At 43.7% G+C, this 19062-nt stretch overlaps 1 protein-coding gene across 2 annotated transcripts in view; it reads left to right on the forward strand.

Annotated features, from left to right (window-relative positions):
• The window catches only part of DOCK8 (dedicator of cytokinesis 8), a 458638-nt gene that overhangs the window by 277601 nt on the left and 161975 nt on the right, over positions 1 to 19062 (forward strand). For both annotated transcript variants that reach the window (XM_063913931.1, XM_063913933.1), the window contains exons 19-21: positions 1409 to 1504; positions 5037 to 5271; positions 10779 to 10943. In XM_063913931.1, the coding sequence (XP_063770001.1) occupies positions 1409 to 1504; positions 5037 to 5271; positions 10779 to 10943 (496 nt within the window). The remainder of the gene's footprint in view (positions 1 to 1408; positions 1505 to 5036; positions 5272 to 10778; positions 10944 to 19062) is intronic.

The raw sequence follows: 19062 nt of genomic DNA on the forward strand, positions 1-19062 counted from the left end.
GCCTATTGTGGTGCCTGCGGCTACTAACGATTTGGAGGATTCCAAGTTGTTGGACGTGGTCCGGGCATTGAAAATATATATTTCAAGAACGGCGGGAGTCAGAAAGTCTGACTCGCTGTTTATATTGTATGCACCCAACAAGCTGGGTGCTCCTGCTTCTAAGCAGACGATTGCTCGTTGGATTTGTAGCACAATTCAACTTGCACATTCTGTGGCAGGCTTGCCACAACCAAAATCTGTCAAGGCCCATTCCACAAGGAAAGTGGGCTCATCCTGGGCGGCTGCCCGGGGGGGTCTCGGCATTACAACTCTGCCGAGCAGCTACGTGGTCGGGGGAGAACACGTTTGTAAAATTCTACAAATTTGATACCCTGGCTAAAGAGGACCTGGAGTTCTCTCATTCGGTGCTGCAGAGTCATCCGCACTCTCCCGCCCGTTTGGGAGCTTTGGTATAATCCCCATGGTCCTGACGGAGTCCCCAGCATCCACTTAGGACGTCAGAGAAAATAAGATTTTACTTACCGATAAATCTATTTCTCGTAGTCCGTAGTGGATGCTGGGCGCCCATCCCAAGTGCGGATTGTCTGCAATACTTGTACATAGTTATTGTTACAAAAAAATCGGGTTGTTATTGTTGTGAGCCGTCTGTTCAGAGGCTCCTACGTTTGTCATACTGTTAACTGGGTTCAGATCACAAGTTGTACGGTGTGATTGGTGTGGCTGGTATGAGTCTTACCCGGGATTCAATATCCTTCCTTATTGTGTACGCTCGTCCGGGCACAGTATCCTAACTGAGGCTTGGAGGAGGGTCATAGGGGGAGGAGCCAGTGCACACCACCTGATCCTAAAGCTTTATTTTTGTGCCCTGTCTCCTGCGGAGCCGCTATTCCCCATGGTCCTGACGGAGTCCCCAGCATCCACTACGGACTACGAGAAATAGATTTATCGGTAAGTAAAATCTTATTATTTTGTATTGAGATGCAAAAAGTATTCATATAAATGCTTAGATATACATATTGATTATATTTTAACTGTATCCTTGGTTCTTGGTATCTTGTTATTCATGCAGGATTATCATACATACTATAGAAATGTCAAGCTTCCAATACAGTGACTTTTTACTTTCAAATTAATTAATAAACTTGCTCTAGGTAATTTAGGTTATGGCTGGCAGCTCATCTGTTGCAGCTGAACTAGTCACTTAATTTCATGAAATGTGTACAATATGTAAGATATTGCCAAATACCCCAATTTATGCAGTGTAGTAATGTTATAAAAACTATGTAAATTTCAATTCTAAATGAAATGACAAGAAGATACACATGTATGCTCGTAGTATTTACTTGACATTATAAAAAAAAATTAGAAAATTACCTCTCAGATTTAATTGTATTTTTATTATGTACAGAAATTACCAGCACAACCGACACCTATCAAGTGGGTGGAAGGATACAAGGGAGTATTTAACTTGGAAGTACAGGCTGTGTCTTCTGTACACACTCAGGTAATATGCAGCGCAGTATTGTTACTCAATTTTATTACCTTTGGTGAAAATTACAGTATACAGGAATTGACTACCCAAAGATTTCCAGGCCTTGATTACCTTAAACATGTTGTACTTACCTACTGATATTTTACTATTTGTTGTGGAGAGGTGCACTTGTTACCTGTTTTGTTACAAACTATCTTTGTAAGTGTAAAACATTGTTTAAGAGAAAAGTAGATTATACTACAGTAGATGAATGCCAAATGGATGTTTTCACAACAATAATAAGTGTGATATTTACCAAATGAAGCATAACAAAAACAACAACCACGACAAAGGGATGATCAAATGATGGCAGTAAAGCTGACTTTGCAGAATAAGTTAGTTTTACTACAAAGGCCATTATGCCTGTAAGTGATTGGTTGATAACCCTTGTCCAACAGGATTCTGTTTATTGGGTATTGAAGTTTGCATCATTAATTTTGCTATACATATTAAATACAAATTCCAATAGAGTTCCTGCATGGAGAAAGGGAGATTTGAAAATGACTTGTGCCTTCTCTGAAGGGGTGCGACATTCTTGCCATTGCGCATGCCTAACAACCATTTCAGTGATCAACATTTAAATATCTCATTTAACAAGAATAAATCTCGCTTTTGCAGATCTTATACAAGGTTATACATACTTGTTTATATATCGCACTAGGAAATAATTCTCATATTGTGAAGTCCAAATGCAAACTGTGCATCACCAACTGGGAATGCTTTATACCATGCATACAGAGCCGGCCCTAACCAATATGATGCCCTAGGCAAGATTTTGGCTGGTGCCCCCTAGCACCGCCACTAGTTCTGCAGGAGATGCCTGGCATGAGTCAGCTGGCAGCTCTGCTAACGTCGGGCGCCTTTTGTTTATGAAAATGCATCTTATTTGCATTGCTATGTGGCTAGGTTGCACAAGCAGCTTCTGCTGATTAAAATGATATGCAGCATGCCTATATTCTGTGTGCGACTGTGGCTGTATCTGCATACGAAATGCTACATTACAGTGATTTCCAGGAATACACTGCAACGTAGCATTTCGTATGCAGATACTGCCGCAGTCACACACAGAATATAGGCATGCCGCATATCATTTTAATCAGCAGAAGCTGCTGGTGCCCCTAAGCATACCAAATGCCCTAGGCAATTGCCTAGTTTGCCTATGCCTAAGGCCGGCTCTGCATGCATACACTTAAGATAGAGTTTAAAAGTGTGACACATTGATGCATCCATTGACAGATCCCTCTTTCTGTGAAATTGGTATTTCTGGGAGGTAGCTGGGAAGCTACCATGCAATCACATGTAACTTATCCGTCTCTTGGGAGTGTCCGAAAACGTTGTGCACGTTTTGTGGCACGCCTAGAAGATGGGACGCCTGTTTTAGACATATTTTTTGCACCCACTATGGGGTGGATGCAGGGGTGTATCGGTCATAGGGATCACCGGGAAGATCCCCGATGTGCATGTGGGGCCTGTTTTGTTTGTTGACATGTGAGGGGTGGTGCTGCTGCCATGGTTACACTGTATACATGTGGTGCTGCCAATGTGAGGCCACTTCTACACATTTTTCCAGGGCCACTTTCAGTTCCCATTATGCCCCTGTCTGACTTTGAAAGAAAGTGCCATGGAATATGCTAGCGCTACATAAATGTTAAGAATATATAGATGTTACATCCAAGAATTATAAAACCTCTTGGTGTCACTTAGTCTTTCAAACAGTAGTGGAAATTTTAAACAAATTGTAATACCAAAAGCTATTTTATTCATTTATTTATTTTTTCCCCTGTAGGAAAAAATTTGTTTTATTGTTTTCTGTGGGGGCCAATGTGTGTGTTTTTTCCTCTGGGGGCCAATGTGTTTTATTTTTTTCTTGTGCAATGTTTTTTTATCTGTACTTGCATCTGAGTTGCACCGGAATGTTGTTTGTACAGTGGCAGGGTCGGATTAAGCCTTGGGGGTGCCCGGGGCACTTAAGACAGGGGAGCCCCAGTGGAAGGTGGGGGATGTATATTAGATTGTGTAAACCTCCCAACATGTCCCATTTCAGGAGTGACAAAATGTTGTCTACCTGGACTTTCCTCTTAATATATGATTGAAGTCACCTGTGTTGAACTATTTAATTGCTAAGAAAGGTGTTTCAACACAGATGTTTGCAATCATAAATTAAGAAGGAAGTCCAGGTAGAAAGCATTTTGTCCCTCAGGAATGGGTCATGGTGTGAGGTATAGATTGTGTATATTAAATGTAAACCAATGGTGTATATTCGTTTTAAACTAACAGTTTAATGACTGGGTACTGTTTATACAGTAGCTCCACCCATGATTGAAAGACAACTATTTTATAAAATGTTCTTGTAGTGGAACAAAGACAACTTAACAACCTTAAAATACACATAGAAAGATAAAATAATTTTTCTTGTCACATGCAATAATAGCAGCATCCTCTGTACTACTTACACACCGGGACAGGACTCCGGAGGACTCTCTGTATGTGTCTCTATATCTAGACCCAAATGGTTTAGTTGCATAAAAGTTTACACAGGACTCTGGGATCCCTGTGTTACTTACAGCTCTCTCCAACCTCCTAGCTCTCCACTGGTCAGAAAGCTCTGTCGGTAGCTCATGAGATATTCCTGTGTCTCTGCCTGCACAGCATACTGTCCTGCTCTCATTCTGGCTTTCACATTAAAAGGGAAATCTAGTGATATCAGTGTGCTTTGGCCAGGGGTCCCTGACAAAGGGGGCCCGGGGTACAGTATTAGAAATGTGTTGGGCATTCCTGTGTGAATACTCAGATGCAGATTTAAGGTAGTGTGGGCGTGTTGCTGATAGTGGTTGCATATAAAGATGTTGAATTGCTCTAGCATGGGGTTTGTGAAAGATTCAAAGCATGATTGCAGCATATGTAGACACTGAAATTGGTCATCTCAGTCAATGCATATTTGGATGCATGGCTGTATACTAGGGAACTGCATTGTAGCGTCATTAGCATAAAGTTACAGGCGCAACTGCAGTAAAAGACGCAAGGAAAGCCACAACTGCATCCAACTTATTATCAGATCCTCTGAGGATGAATTCTGCCCTCCTCAACAGACCCTATCCCCACAACAGACCCCTCCCTCATTAGGGCAGCTTTCATAAATTTTCCGGACTGATTTTCCATCCCAATACCCCCCTGGGTGGATGTTAGTCCTAATACTAATGATGACACCTGTGGGTGGCATGAGTTTCCGCATGAAGATAGACCGATTTTCGGCATAGACTGGCTGATACTTAAAGCATAATGTAGTAGGCTGGCTGCCGCAGCTGTACCTTATAGTGGATGCCCACTTGTGCAAAATAGTCACTCCTTATTTCAGCATGCTTACCCCTGTATATTTTCATACTACGGTAGTAAGAGCATTGTACACAAGTATACTTTCATGATTTCACAGTTGCATTTGTGGCACAAATTGTATCTGGTTTGTAAATGGCTGTTAATGTACAGTATGTTCCATTTATATTTTCAGGACAATCACCTGGGGAAGTTTCTTACTCTCTGCCATGCTCTAGAGGGTCCAGTGACTTTTCCAATGCGAGTCCTGGACCAAAAAATTACAGAAAGCTCACTGGAACATGAACTAAAACTTAGTATTATTCAGCTAAGTTCTTCTAGGCTGGAACCACTGGTGCTGTTCCTTCATCTTGTCCTGGACAAACTTTTTCACCTTACTGTACAACCCATGGTGATTGGAGGTCAACCTGGTAAGAACGTATGATCTGCAAACAATCATTGATATTATGGGTGGAATTCAAATGTTTGAAAAGTCGGTTGGGTGTCTGTATTTTTCTGTCTATTAGATAGGAAAAAACAGACTCCCAACTGACTTTTCAAACATTTGAATCTCTCCCTATGTGTCTCCCAGTATACACTGGGGTGCTCCGTGCTGAATGTTTTTGGGAAATATATAGCAAACCAATATCTGATCAAAGTCCAAGGGCGTTAGCTGGGACAGAACATGGAAAGTGGGACATATGGGGAAACTATTCAGGCTTTTTAGATACCTATGATAGATCTTTACAGTTATTTAATACCCAATATATGTATGTCCTTTTCTCTTACGTCCTAGGGGATACTGGGAATACATTTAGTACCGTGGGGTATAGACGGGGCCACTTGAAGCCAGGGCACTATAGAAGCTTGATAACGTGTGCTGGCTCCTCCCTCTGTGCCCCATCTCCTGACTCGTCGGAACCGGTCACATCTCTGGAAGCTCCTGAAGTATTTTCTGCATTTATTTTTAAAGTTTGATGTTTTCAGGCAGGAGTGGATGGCACCAGCCTGCCTGCTCATGGGACTTAGGGAGGGGAACGGCCCAATCCCACTAAGGGTTAATGGTCCCGTTCCCCGCTGACAGGACATTAGCTCCTGAGGGAACTTTTCGCAAGCCCCACCACGGCGAGCGTACATTCCCGCAGCACGCTGCCACCCCTAACAGAGCCAGAAGAATGAAGAGTGGTGAATACTAAGCCGGCGTCCTGGTTAGCGGGTCGCCGGCCATTATGGCTGCATCAGGATATGGCTTCTACACGCTCAGCAGCGATCGGGTATGAACTGCGCATGCACCGCAATGTGCAGGCGCGAGGTCCTCCCAGCGACGGGGAGTGCAGGACAGCGACGGGATGGCCGAAGAAAGTGATCGCACCAGCGATCGCAAGAAGATTGACAGGAAGAGGCCATTTGTGGGTGTCAACTGACCATTTCCTAGGAGTGTCCAAAGAAACGCAGGCGTGTCCAGCCGTTTTGAAGGGAGGGTTCCTGACGTCAGCTGCGGGCCGGATCATCGCACTGGAAGAGTAAGTCCTGAGCTGTGCAGAGACTGAACGGGTCGGAATGACCCCCTAAATACCCTGTTTGAAGAACCGTGGGTAATTCCAGATAAGAAATTTCAAATTCCTAGGCAGTTACTATCATCTTTTCCTTTTCCTCCTGAGGATAGGAAAAAATGGGAAAATCCACCAATAGTAGATAGGTCAATGTCCAGGCTCTCACGATAAATAGTATTACCTGTTCCTGGTGCAGCCTCCCTTAAGGATTGAGACTACACTCAAATCATTGTATATAGCTGCAGGGGTGGCGCAGAGACCCACTATAGCATACCATTGCTAAATGAGGGGTTAGACACCTTACCTCAAGAGGAAATTGTTTACTCCTGCAATACATACAGGACTCTGCAAACTTTGTGGTTGAAGCCATTAAGAAGATAGGTTTGCTTAATGCATGCACCACAGCTATGGCAGTGTCGGCTTGCAGGAGATTATGGCTACGTCAGTGAACTGCTGACGTGGACTCCTTGAAAGGTCTGGAAGGCCTGCCTTTCACAGGTGAGGTCTTATTTGGCGACGAACTCGACAAGTGGATTTCACGAGCTACTGCGGGTAAATCCACCTATCTACCTTCTGCAGCGCCAACAGATAGGAAGGCCTGCCCAGGTCACAGTTTATAGTCCGTTCAGAATGTAAAATTTAGAGGCAAGACCAGAGGTTCTTCTACCGCCGCCAAAGGTGCTAGAGGTAAACCACGCAAACCAGCGGCTGCTGGTTCACAGGAACAGAGCTCAGGCTATGCCTCCTCAAAACCTTCCGCATGATGGTGGACCGCAATGCCTGGGAGACAGGCAGGTGGGAGCCCGGCTAAAATTCTTCAGTCACATCTGGACAAGATCTTGCCAGGATCCCTGGGTCGTAGACCTTATATCCCAGGGCAACAGGCTGGAGTTCCAGGATCTGTCATCTCACAGATTCTTCAAATCAGTTTCACAAGAAGCAAGACTAACCTTACAAGAAGCCATTCAAAAACTGTTACAGACCCAGGTCATTGTTCCAGTTCCACATCATCTACAAAACAAGGGATACTATTCCAGCTTGTTTGTACTTCGGAAATGGGACGGTTTCGGTAAGACCGATTCTGAATCTCAATTCATTGAACCCATACTTACGAGTGTTCAAGTTCAAGATGGAGTCTCTGAGAGCGGTGATCTCAGGTCTGGAAGAGGGGGAATTCCTAGTATCCCTGGATATCAAGGATGCGTACCTTCACATTCCGATCTGGCCACCTCATCAGGCTTATCTACGGTTTGCACTGCAGGGCTATCAGTACCAGTTTCAGGCCCTGCCATTTGGTCTCTCCACGGCACCGAGGGTGTTCACCAAAGTGATGGCAGAGATGATGAGGCTACTCCGCAAACAGGGAGTGAACGTCATTCCTTACCTGGATGATCTTCTGATAAAGACTGCGTCCAGGCAGCAGTTGTTGGAGAACATTGGTCTCACAACCAGATTACTCCTGGATCATGTGTGGATTCTGACCCTGCCAAAATCTCACGTAGAACCAATGCAGAAGCTTCATTTCCAGGGAATGATACTGGACACAGAGTCTCAGAAAGTGTTCCTTCCCTTGGAAAAGGCAATGGTAATCCAGTCGATGGTTCAGGTTGTCTTGAAGCTGGCCCGAATCTCAGTACATCTATGCATCCGCCTTCTGGGGAAAATGGTGGCTTTTGAAGCAATTCAGTACGGAAGGTTTCATGCGAGGCCCTTCCAGCTGGATCTGTTGGACAAATGGTCCAGATCGCATCTTCACATGCACCAGAGGATTAGTCTGTCGGCGAAAGCCAGGATCTCCCTCCTGTGGTGGCTACAAACTTCTCACCTAGTGGAGGGTCGAAGGTTCGGGATTCAGAATTTGATTCTTTTAACCACAGACACAAGCCTCAGAGGTTGGGGTGCAGTCACCCAGGAGGTGCAGTTTCAGGGAAGATGGTCAAGTCAGGAAGTCGTCCTTCCAATAAACATCCTGGAGCTCAGGGCTATCTACAATGCTCTTCTACAGGCCTCATCTCTTCTGCAGAATCAGGCCATTCAAGTTCAGTAGGACAATGTGACGGCGGTAACGTACATAAACCGACAGGGTGGAACAAAAAGCAGAGCCGTAATGTCAGAGGTGTCAAGAATTCTCCTCTGGTCAGAAAGATACGCCGTGGCTTTGTCGGCGATCTTCATTCTGGGAGTAGACAACTGGGAAGCAGATTTCCTCAGCAGACACGACCTGCACCCGGGGGAATGGTGCCTCCACCCAGAGGTGGTCCAGTGGCTGACACGTCAGTGGGGTTCTCAACAAATTGACATGATGGCCTCTTGACTCAACAAGAAGATCAAGCGGTATTGTTCCAGGTCAAGGGACCCACAGGCTGTAGCGGTCAATGCCCTGACAACTCCGTGGGTCTACCAGCTGGTGTACTTGTTTCCTCCAATTCCTCTGATCCCAAGAGTTTTCAAAAGAATAAAAAGGGAGAGAGTTCAAGCAATTCTGATTGCTCCGCACTGGCCGCGAAGGGCCTGATATGTGGATCTTCTCGAGATGCTGATCCGTGGCCTCTGCCTCTTCCAGAGGATCTTCTGCAACAGGATCCATTTGTGTAGCAAGACTTACCACAGCTACGTTTGACGGCATGGAAGTTGAATGGCTGATTCTAGCCAGGAGAGGGATACCTGACAAGGTCATCCCAACTATGATCCAAGCCAGGAAAGGAGTAATGTCAAAACATTACCATCGTATCTGGAAGAAATATGTCTCTTGGTGTGAGAGAAGACAATATTCTACGGTGGAATTTCATCTGGGACGTTTCCTGCTTTGTCTGCAGTCGGGGGTTGATGTGGGCCTATGCCTAGGCTCCATAAAAGTTCAGATTTCGGCCTTGTCTATTTTCTTTCAGAAACAATTGGCTTCTCTCCCTGAGGTCCAGACGTTCTTGAAGGGTGTTCTTAATATCCAACCTCCCTTTGTGCCTCCCACGGGCACAAAGGGAGGTTGGATCTCAATTTGGTTCTGAAATTCCTCCAATCGGACTGGTTTGAACCGTTACAGGAGGTAGACGTAAAGTATCTTACATGGAAGACCGTCACACTGTTGGCCTTGACTTCAGCAAGGCGCATATCGGAGCTGGGGGCATTGTCTCACAAGAGCCCCTACTTGATTTTCCATGAAGACAGAGCTGAACTCAGGACTTGTCAGCAATTCCTTCCTAAGGTGATGTTAGCGTTTCACATTTAACCAGCCAATTGTGGTTCCGGTTGTTACTGACTCCTCTGCTACTCCAAAGTCCTTGGACGTTGTAAGGTCTTTGAAGGTATACGTAAAGCGAACTGCTCCTCACAGGAAATTGGACTCGCTGTTCGTTCTTTATGATGCCAACAAGATTGGGTGTGCTGCTTCAAAGCAGTCAATTGCTCGCTGGATCAGGTTCACTATCCAGCATGTTTATTTTGCGGCAGGTTTGCCGGTTCCAAAATCTGTACAGGCTCACTCTACTAGGTCGGTCGGGTTCAAACACGTTTGCCAAGTTTTACAAGTTCGATACCTTAGCCTCTGAGGACCTTCAGTTTGGTCAATCTGTTCTGCAGGAACCTCAGCACTCTACCACCCGGTTTGGGAGCTTTGGTACTTCCCCATGGTACTAAATGGATTCCCAGTATCCCCTAGGACGTAAGAGAAAATAAAATTTTACCTAAATTTTCTCGTAGTCTGTAAGGGGATACTGGGCGCCCGCCCGGTGCTTCGTTCTTCCTGCACGATTGTTTGTTTAACTGTTGTTTGGTTCAGCTGTTGCTGTCCCTGTTTTCAATTTTGGTTAGCATGGCTTTCCTCTTGTTCTGGTTGTGCTGGTTCGAAATCTCACCACTTTCCTTACCTATTTCCTTCTCTCAAAGTATGTCCGTCTCCTTGGGCACAGTTTCCTAGACTGAGTCTGGTAGGAGTGGCATAGAGGGAGGAAGCCAGCACATGTTATCAAACTTCTATAGTGCCCATGGCTCCAAGTGGACCCTTCTATATCCCACTGTACTAAATGAATTCCCAGTATCCCCTATGGACTACGAGAAAAGGATTTACCGGTAGGTAATTAAAATCCTATTATTGTAATCATGGGAAACTCTAAATAACGGTCAGAAAATTACCTTACTGTATAACAATGCCAGCATACTGTATAATTTCCATAAACTAATTATCTGAAAATAACAAATTAAAAATTTATGATTAATAAAGGGCTCATAATCAGTAGCCCTGATGTCTGATATATTCCTGGATTTAAAATGAAAACAATAAAGAACTCCAGTATGTTTTCGCTCTGTATCACCAGCAGCCATCTCACAGTCCAGCAGATGGCAGCTCTTCTCCGTGTTTTCAAATAAATATATTATCACTTTCTTTGCAGCTACCTTTTCCCAATTTACCTTTGAATCGGTGGTTTCCATAGTGAATAGCCTTCACAACAGTAAAGATCTCAGCAAGGATCAGCATGGAAGAAATTGCTTGCTGGCATCTTATGTGTATTACGTATTTCGTCTCCCCGATGTCCAGAAGGATATGTACATAGCAGGTATTGTTCAGCACTCCATTCTCTGTAATGATGGCAGATCTGCATATTGCTATCAAGGCAAGATGATCACTTCTAGCTCTGTTAAAGACCCTAGTATTTCTGTAACCAGATGTTACTGTTTTATTTGAAGATACAGGTTAAAGATATTGTAGATTGTGGTAGTAGCAACCAAGGAATTCAGACTAATGACATGTAGGAGCTCCTTCTTTCCTTTAACACTATGCATTTAGCATCTGTACACACTATAGACTCATACAGTAGGTGACAACACAAGGATGAAGCAAAATCAGATCTCTTACTTACGTATATAGACTCATTTTGAATGAAATAAAAAGACACCTTTTATCGCCTTTCTGATTCAGTTGTCCTGCTGAATTGTGCATAATGCATCCAAATGGTGCACTTTGTAATTATATTCTACCTAAGATTCCAGGATTCAGGCATATGATGCTGAAGTGGGGGCAGGGAATATTCACTGCATACTCATAACTTCTTGAAGATGTAGACACTGCAATAACAGGTACCTGACAGATACGCTATGCTGCAAAGTGTATATAACTGATGGGTAAATACAAAGTATATATTTACAACACAGACCTTTTGAGTCTACGATGCACAAAAAAAGATAATAATATAGGTAATATAAATATAGAAAATGTTCGCTAAAGGATGTTGCTCCTTTAAGACTAGCTACTTTAGATAAAAACGTACACACTATATGGGAATATGCATAGTGATTATGACTGCGGTTTGGTGGTAAGGTTTTAAAAAAGTAGTGTCATACCAATATTTTTTTTATTATTATTACATTAGGTTTTTCATTATGTTCTCTAATTCTTATTTAGAGTTATTGACGTTATGTAACATAATAAATCATTAAAAGTAGTGTCATACCAATATTTTTTTTCATTATTATTACATTAGGTTTTTAATTATGTTCTGTAATACTTATTTACAGTTTTTGAAGTTATGTAACATAATAATTCATTTATCAAGTGCATTCTATAAAATGATAGCTAGATTATGATTGGTTGCTATGGGCAACTTCCCCACCTTTGGCAGGTTTGACACATCTTGCCTATAGAATTGAATTATGCATTTTATCACACTAGAAAAATGTGTATATATATATATATATTTTATGTATCATTTTCATATGATCTTCCAATTTATGTTGGTTAGTCTTTTTATAAATGTGTCAGTGAGGGAGCTTATGAAACCAGACAGATGGTGAGTAGGGTGTTTGGCTTGATGATCTTGAAGCTGGATATATGGTCATTTACGGGTTGGGCAGATTGAGCAGAGTACTAGAAGGCCCCACCCAGTGTGTCTTCTTCTTCCATACAGTCATGCAAAAGCAGGCTGCTTTTTATTTTTTTTAAATATGTAATTTAAATATTTTTCTATATTCCTTGTTAGCTGTAACAGTTTATGTGCTCTATTTGTTCACTTACTGCCACCAGAATGTTGACGAACAGTATATCTGCATCTGTATATACAGATGGAGCCTCCCTTATCTTTGCAGTTTTTCCGCCTAATTGGAGGTTTAGTCGCACCTAGGCGATAGCTTAGGTTGTTGAGTTTATGCACGGACAGGCGCGTTGAGGCACGACTACATACTCAGCATGCAATACACATCTCCACCACTGGGTGGCTATTGTCCACTAATCCCGTACTGTAGAGTGAATAGTGGCGGATTGATCTGCAAGCTCTGGCAAATGGTCAGTGATGACTGTAATGTCACTGTATACTGTACACACAGACCAATGATCAGACGGAGCGAGTCAATAAAAAAAATAGTTTATACAGATGCAAATGAATGTGTTAAAACAATGGTCCATTGCCGTGTTGCTGTATATGAGCGTTCAAGTCCCGTAGACAAATCAATATATAAAAATAGTGTATACAGACGCAACTAATGTGTTAAAGTAATACTGTAGTTCATTGACGTTGACAAATCAATAAATAAAAATAGTGTATGCAGTCGCAACTAATGTGTTAAAACAATACTGTAGATCATTGACATTAGAGATACTGTACTGTATGTGAGCGTCCAATTCCCATATATATCTCATGAGCCGTCATGGCCGAGCGGGGAAGTGTATCACTCCCCATGCTCAGAGACCCGGGTTCGATTCCCAAAGTATGAATGCCTTTTTTTTCTGACACTTTTATTTTTTTTTTTAAAATAAGCATCTATTGTAATATACCTTCACATTCAATAGAAATATGCACACAGGTTCTACATGAATCAGGGCAATACTGTAGGCACGTCTCATTCCGCTATCTAAAATACACAGCGGCTATGGGGATAAGCAAGCTCTATGCACCATACGGTACACATACAGTACTGTACCAGGCCAGACTTGATCACAGAGCGGGTTCACAAAATGGCTGCTGCTCATGTGATCCCGCAGCTATGGAGCGAGCGATGGCATCGGTTTTGCAAACATCAGGACAATGCTGAAGAAGCGTCTCAATACACTAGTTAAAATACACAGTGGCAATGAGGTCCCGTAGAATGAGCAAATAATAAAAATAGTGTATACAGATGCAAAGGAACATGTTAGAGCTACAGCTATAGAACATGTTAAAACTATGGTCCATTGATGTTCGAGATATACTGTATTGTACAGTATGAGCGTCCAAGTCCTGTAGCCGTTATGGCATAAACAAACCAATGGGAAGGGATCACTACTTACATTTACACACAAGTTTATGTATCAATCATGATGCATCGTGGGCAAGCAATGAAGTCTGCCGCTTCCCATAATTAGAGTCCCCAGTTCGATTCCCATAGTGTGAATGCATGTTTATTATTACCTGGCACTTTATTAATTTTTTCTTTTCATCTATTGTAATATACCTTCACATTCAATAGACATATGAGCAAAGGCTTTACACAGATCAGGGCAATGCTGCAGGAGCATCTCATTCCGCTATCTAAAATACACAGTGGCAATGAGATCCCATAGACAAACCAATAAATATAAATAGTGTATATAGACGCAACTAACGTCTTCCAGCAATACTGTAGTTTGTTGACGTTAGAGAATCTGTGCTGTACTGTATAAGAAGGGATAACTGCTAACATTTACCCATGAGCTTGTGTCTATCAAACCGACTGCAGTTCTTATCAGCCCTTTATTTACATACAGTACTGTGTTGTCAATTTATTCTAACCTGACCTCCCTCCCTGTCTGTGAAATGAGTAGACTCCCAGGGGAGGGGGCAGGGGGATTGGGGAGTTGGTGGCTAAGTAGACACTGCAGAAAAAATTAATTCTCTATTGGCACCCAAAAAAACCCCAATAAATCAATCAATAAAAATACTGTATGCAGATGCAAACGAACATGGTAAAACAAAGGTTCTTTTGACGTCAGGGTTCTGTGAGTGTCTAATTCCCGTAGAATGAGCAATTAATAAAAATAATGTATACAGATGCAAATGAACATGTTAGATCTACAGTTATAGAACGTGTTAAAACTATGGTCCATTGATGTTAGGGATATACTGTATTGTACCGTAAGAGCATCCAAGTCCTGTAGCCATTACGGCATAAACAACAACCAGTGGGAAGGATCACTGCTTACATTTACACTTGAGCTTGTGTATCATGAGGCATCATGGGCACAAGCTCATACAGTACAGCACAGATTATCTAACGTCAAGGAACTACAGTATTGCTTGAACAGGTTAGTTGCTTCTGTATACACTATTTATATTTATTAGTTTGTCTACGGAACCTCATTGCCGCTATGTATTTTAGATAGAGGAATGAGACGCTCCTTATGCATTGCCCTGATTCATGTAAAACTTGTGTGCATATTTCTGTTGAATGTGAACGTATATTACAATAGATAAAATAATTAATAAAGTGTCAGGAAAAAATTAACATGCATTCGCACTTTGGGAATCGAACCCGGGACTCTAAGCATGGGAAGCGGCACACTTCACCACTTGGACACAACACCTCATACATAAGCCACATACTTCACCACAGATACATAAGCTCATGTATAAATTTAAGCAGTGATCCCTTCCCATTGGTTTTGACTATGCCGTAATGGCTACGGGATTTTGACGCTCACATATCCCTAACATCAATGGACCATACCTGTAACACGTTTGTTTGCGTCAGTATATACTACTAATTTTATGTGTTGGTTTGTCTGCGGGACTTGAACGCTCACATAGCCATAATGTCAATGGACTATACTGTAGCTTTATGGCATTTGTTTGTGTCTGTATATACTGTACTACTTTTATTTATTGGTTTGTCTACAGGACCTCAATGCCGCAGTGTATTTGAAATACTGTAGCATAATGAAACACTCCAGTAAAGTAGTTCTTGCGCTGTAGTTCAGTATTGTATTTTTTTACCACCCGCATGCACAATGGTGATTTTAAAGAGCGACATCTGGTGGATGAATGCAAGTATTACACTCAAAGGTAACGCCAAACGCTCTGTGCACCTCCCTACGACTAGGCAAGCCTCCTTGCGTCTAGGCACGCTGCGTATCCGTGATCGTGACTAATGCCTCAGTCAGCATAGATGAGGGAGGCTCCATCTGTATATGCTTTCCAAGTTTACGAGCTCCAACGTTTTTCAAAGTCACTCATAAAACATTGCCTCTTATAGTTTTTATAGCTGTGAAACAAAACATTTTGTTGATGCTCAAGTCAAATATTACCATATTTTGATCAGTAGTCTCCGAGTGAGCCCCCTTCTCCTATACATTACATCTAATAAGGCCAATGCAGAGTTCAGCGCAACATGGAACTTTAAGTATATATTCGCCTGCATGCTGAGTTGTAGTCATCTCTGTGGTAGGATCGCCCTCATCCATATGTTTGGTTAAACAGCCATCAACATTATCAGTGCGCTTTTGTACCAACCCTATATTTGGTGAAAACGTGAATACAGGTGTAATTACATATATGCAAAACTCTTCATAGCCTGCAATTCTGTCAAAATGCACTCAGTGAATAGCCTACGTGTGGAGGGTCTTTAGAAACACCTAATTAAGCCATTCAGTAAAAGTAGAGATGTAACTAAGTTAAGTTTCAAATGACTCAGTTGTGTCCAGAGTATTGTAGTTCAAAAACATCTGCAAAACAGACTAGTGCAGTGGTTGCCAAACTGTGTGCCTAGGCATCCTGGTGTACCACGAGGCTCTTGCAGGGGTGCCCTGGTTGGTGGTCTAGGACCAAACCAAATGATTTATGTCAGAGTGATAGGCAAAACCAGTGTTAGTGGCTGCCAATCATAAAACATGTGGACAGTCAGAAGCACAACTGTACACTGTCACATTACTGAACCGGGGTTAACAGGTTGGCACAGTTTACTTCATTTAATATTGTTTTTTTCTCTTACGTCCTAGAGGAAGCTGGGGACTCCGTAAGGACCATGGGGTATAGACGGGCTCCGCAGGAGACATGGGCACTCTAAAGACTTTAGAATGGGTGTGCACTGGCTCCTTCCTCTATGCCCCTCCTCCAGACCTCAGTTAGATCCTGTGCCCAGAGGAGACTGGGTGCACTGCAGGGGAGCTTTACTGAGTTTCTCTGAAAAAGACTTTTTGTTAGGTTTTTTTTATTTTCAGGGAGCACTGCTGGCAACAGGCTCCCTGCATCGTGGGACTGAGGGGAGAGAAGCAGACCTACTTAAATGATAAGCTCTGCTTCTTAGGCTACTGGACACCATTAGCTCCAGAGGGTCGGAACGCAGGTCTCACCCTCGCCGTTTGTCCCGGAGCCGCGCCGCCCTCCTCCTCACAGAGCCGGAAGATAGTAGCCGGGTGAGTATTATGAAGAAAGAAGACTTCAAAGGCGGCAGAAGACTTCAGATCTTCACTGAGGTAACGCGCAGCGGTAACGCTGCGCGCCATTGCTCCCACACATACACACACAGCGGGCACTGTAAGGGTGCAGGGCGCAGGGGGGGCGCCCTGGGCAGCAATATTAACCTCAAGGGACACTGGCAGATTAATTATATACTGCGGAGGCAGTATGTTAAAAAAAAAAACGCCAGTATATATAATTTGAGCGGGACCGAAGCCCGCCGCTGAGGGGGCGGGGCTTAATCCTCCAGCACTAACCAGTGCCATTTTCTCCACAGCACACCGCAGAGAAGCTGGATCCCTGGACTCTCCCATGCTGAACACGGTTACAGAGGGCAAAACAGAGAGGGGGGGCACATAAATTGGCGCAGTGAGTGTAATTGTATATATATTTATATAAAAGCGCTGTACTAGCTGGGATTTTATTCCAGTGTCCGGTGGAGCTGGGTGTGTGCTGGCATACTCTCTCTCTGTCTCTCCAAAAGGCCTTATTGGGGGACTGTCTCCATATAGATATATCCCTGAGTGTGTGGGGGTGTCGGTACGTGTGTGTCGGCATGTCTGAAGCGGAAGGCTCATCTAGGGAGGAGGTGGAGCAGATGATTGTGGTGTCTCCGTCGGCAACGCCGACACCTGATTGGTTGGATATGTGGAATGTTTTAAATGCAAATGTGTCTTTAGTACATAAGAGATTGGACAAAGCAGAGTCCAGGGATAAAACAGGGAGTCAATCCATGGCTTTGACTGTGTCACAGGGCCCTTCTGGGTCTCAGAAACGTCCACTGTCCCAAGTAGCAGACACTGATACCGACACGGATTCTGACTCCAGTGTCGACTACGATGATGCGAGGTTACGCCCCAAGGGTGGCCAAAAGTATTCATTATATGATTATTGCAATAAAAGATGTTTTGCATATCACAGATGACCCCTCTGTCCCTGACACGAGGGTATGCATGTTTAAGGAAAAGAAACCTGAGATAACTTTTCCCCCATCTCATGAGCTGAATGAGTTATTTGAAAATGCTTGGGAAACTCCAGACAAGAAACTGCAGATTCCCAAGAGAATTCTTATGGCGTATCCTTTCCCGGCACAGGACAGGTTACGGTGGGAATCCTCACCCAAGGTGGACAAGGCTTTAACGCGCTTGTCCAAAAAGATGGCGCTACCATCCCCGGACACGGCAGCCCTCAAGGATCCTGCTGATCGCAGACAGGAGACTACCTTAAAATCAATTTATACACATACGGGTGCCTTGCTCAGACCGGCAATAGCGTTGGCTTGGGTTTGTAGCGCTGTAGCAGCTTGGGTAGATACCTTGTCAGCTGACATTGATGCCCTAGATAGGGATACCATTTTATTGACCTTAGCTCACATTAGAGACGCAGTCTTATATATGAGAGACGCTCAGAGAGACATTGGGCTGCTAGGTTCGAGAGCCAACGCCATGGCGATTTCTGCTAGGCGAGCCCTGTGGACCCGCCAATGGACTGGCGATGCCGACTCAAAGAGGTATATGGAAGTTTTGCCTTACAAAGGTGAGGTTTTATTTGGGGAAGGTCTCGCGGACCTGATTTCCACAGCTACCGCGGGTAAATCTACTTTTTTGCCTTATGTTCCCCCACAGCAAAAGAAAACACCACAATATCAGATGCAGTCCTTTCGGTCGCAGAAGTCTAGAAGAGGTCGGGGCTCTTCCTTCCTCGCCAGAGGTAAGGGTAGAGGGAAAAGAATGCCTGCTACGGCTAGTTCCCAGGAGCAGAAGTCCTCCTCGGCTTCTACTAAATCCAACGCATGACGCTGGGGCTCCTCTGAGGGAGTCCACGCCAGTGGGGGCACGTCTTCGACTCTTCAGCCACGTCTGGGTTCAGTCAGACGTGGATCCTTGGGCAATGGAAATTGTATCCCAAGGCTACAGGCTGGAATTCGAAGACATGCCTCCTCGCCGTTTTTTCAAATCGGCTTTACCAGCTTCTTTCCCAGAAAGGGAGATAGTTTTAGCGGCAATCCAAAAACTGTGTCAACAACAAGTGGTGGTCGAGGTTCCCCTAGTTCAACAGGGGAAGGGATACTATTCAACCCTATTTGTGGTCCCGAGACCGGATGGCTCGGTCAGACCCATTCTAAATTTAAAATCCCTAAACCTGTACTTGAAAAAGTTCAAATTCAAGATGGAATCGCTCCGGGCAGTTATCTCCAGCCTGGAAGGGGGGGATTTTATGGTGTCACTAGACATAAAGGATGCATACCTTCATGTCCCCATATATCCCCCTAATC

This window comes from Pseudophryne corroboree, chromosome 1 (assembly GCF_028390025.1).
Source record: "Pseudophryne corroboree isolate aPseCor3 chromosome 1, aPseCor3.hap2, whole genome shotgun sequence".
Taxonomy (NCBI): Eukaryota; Metazoa; Chordata; class Amphibia; order Anura; family Myobatrachidae; genus Pseudophryne; species Pseudophryne corroboree.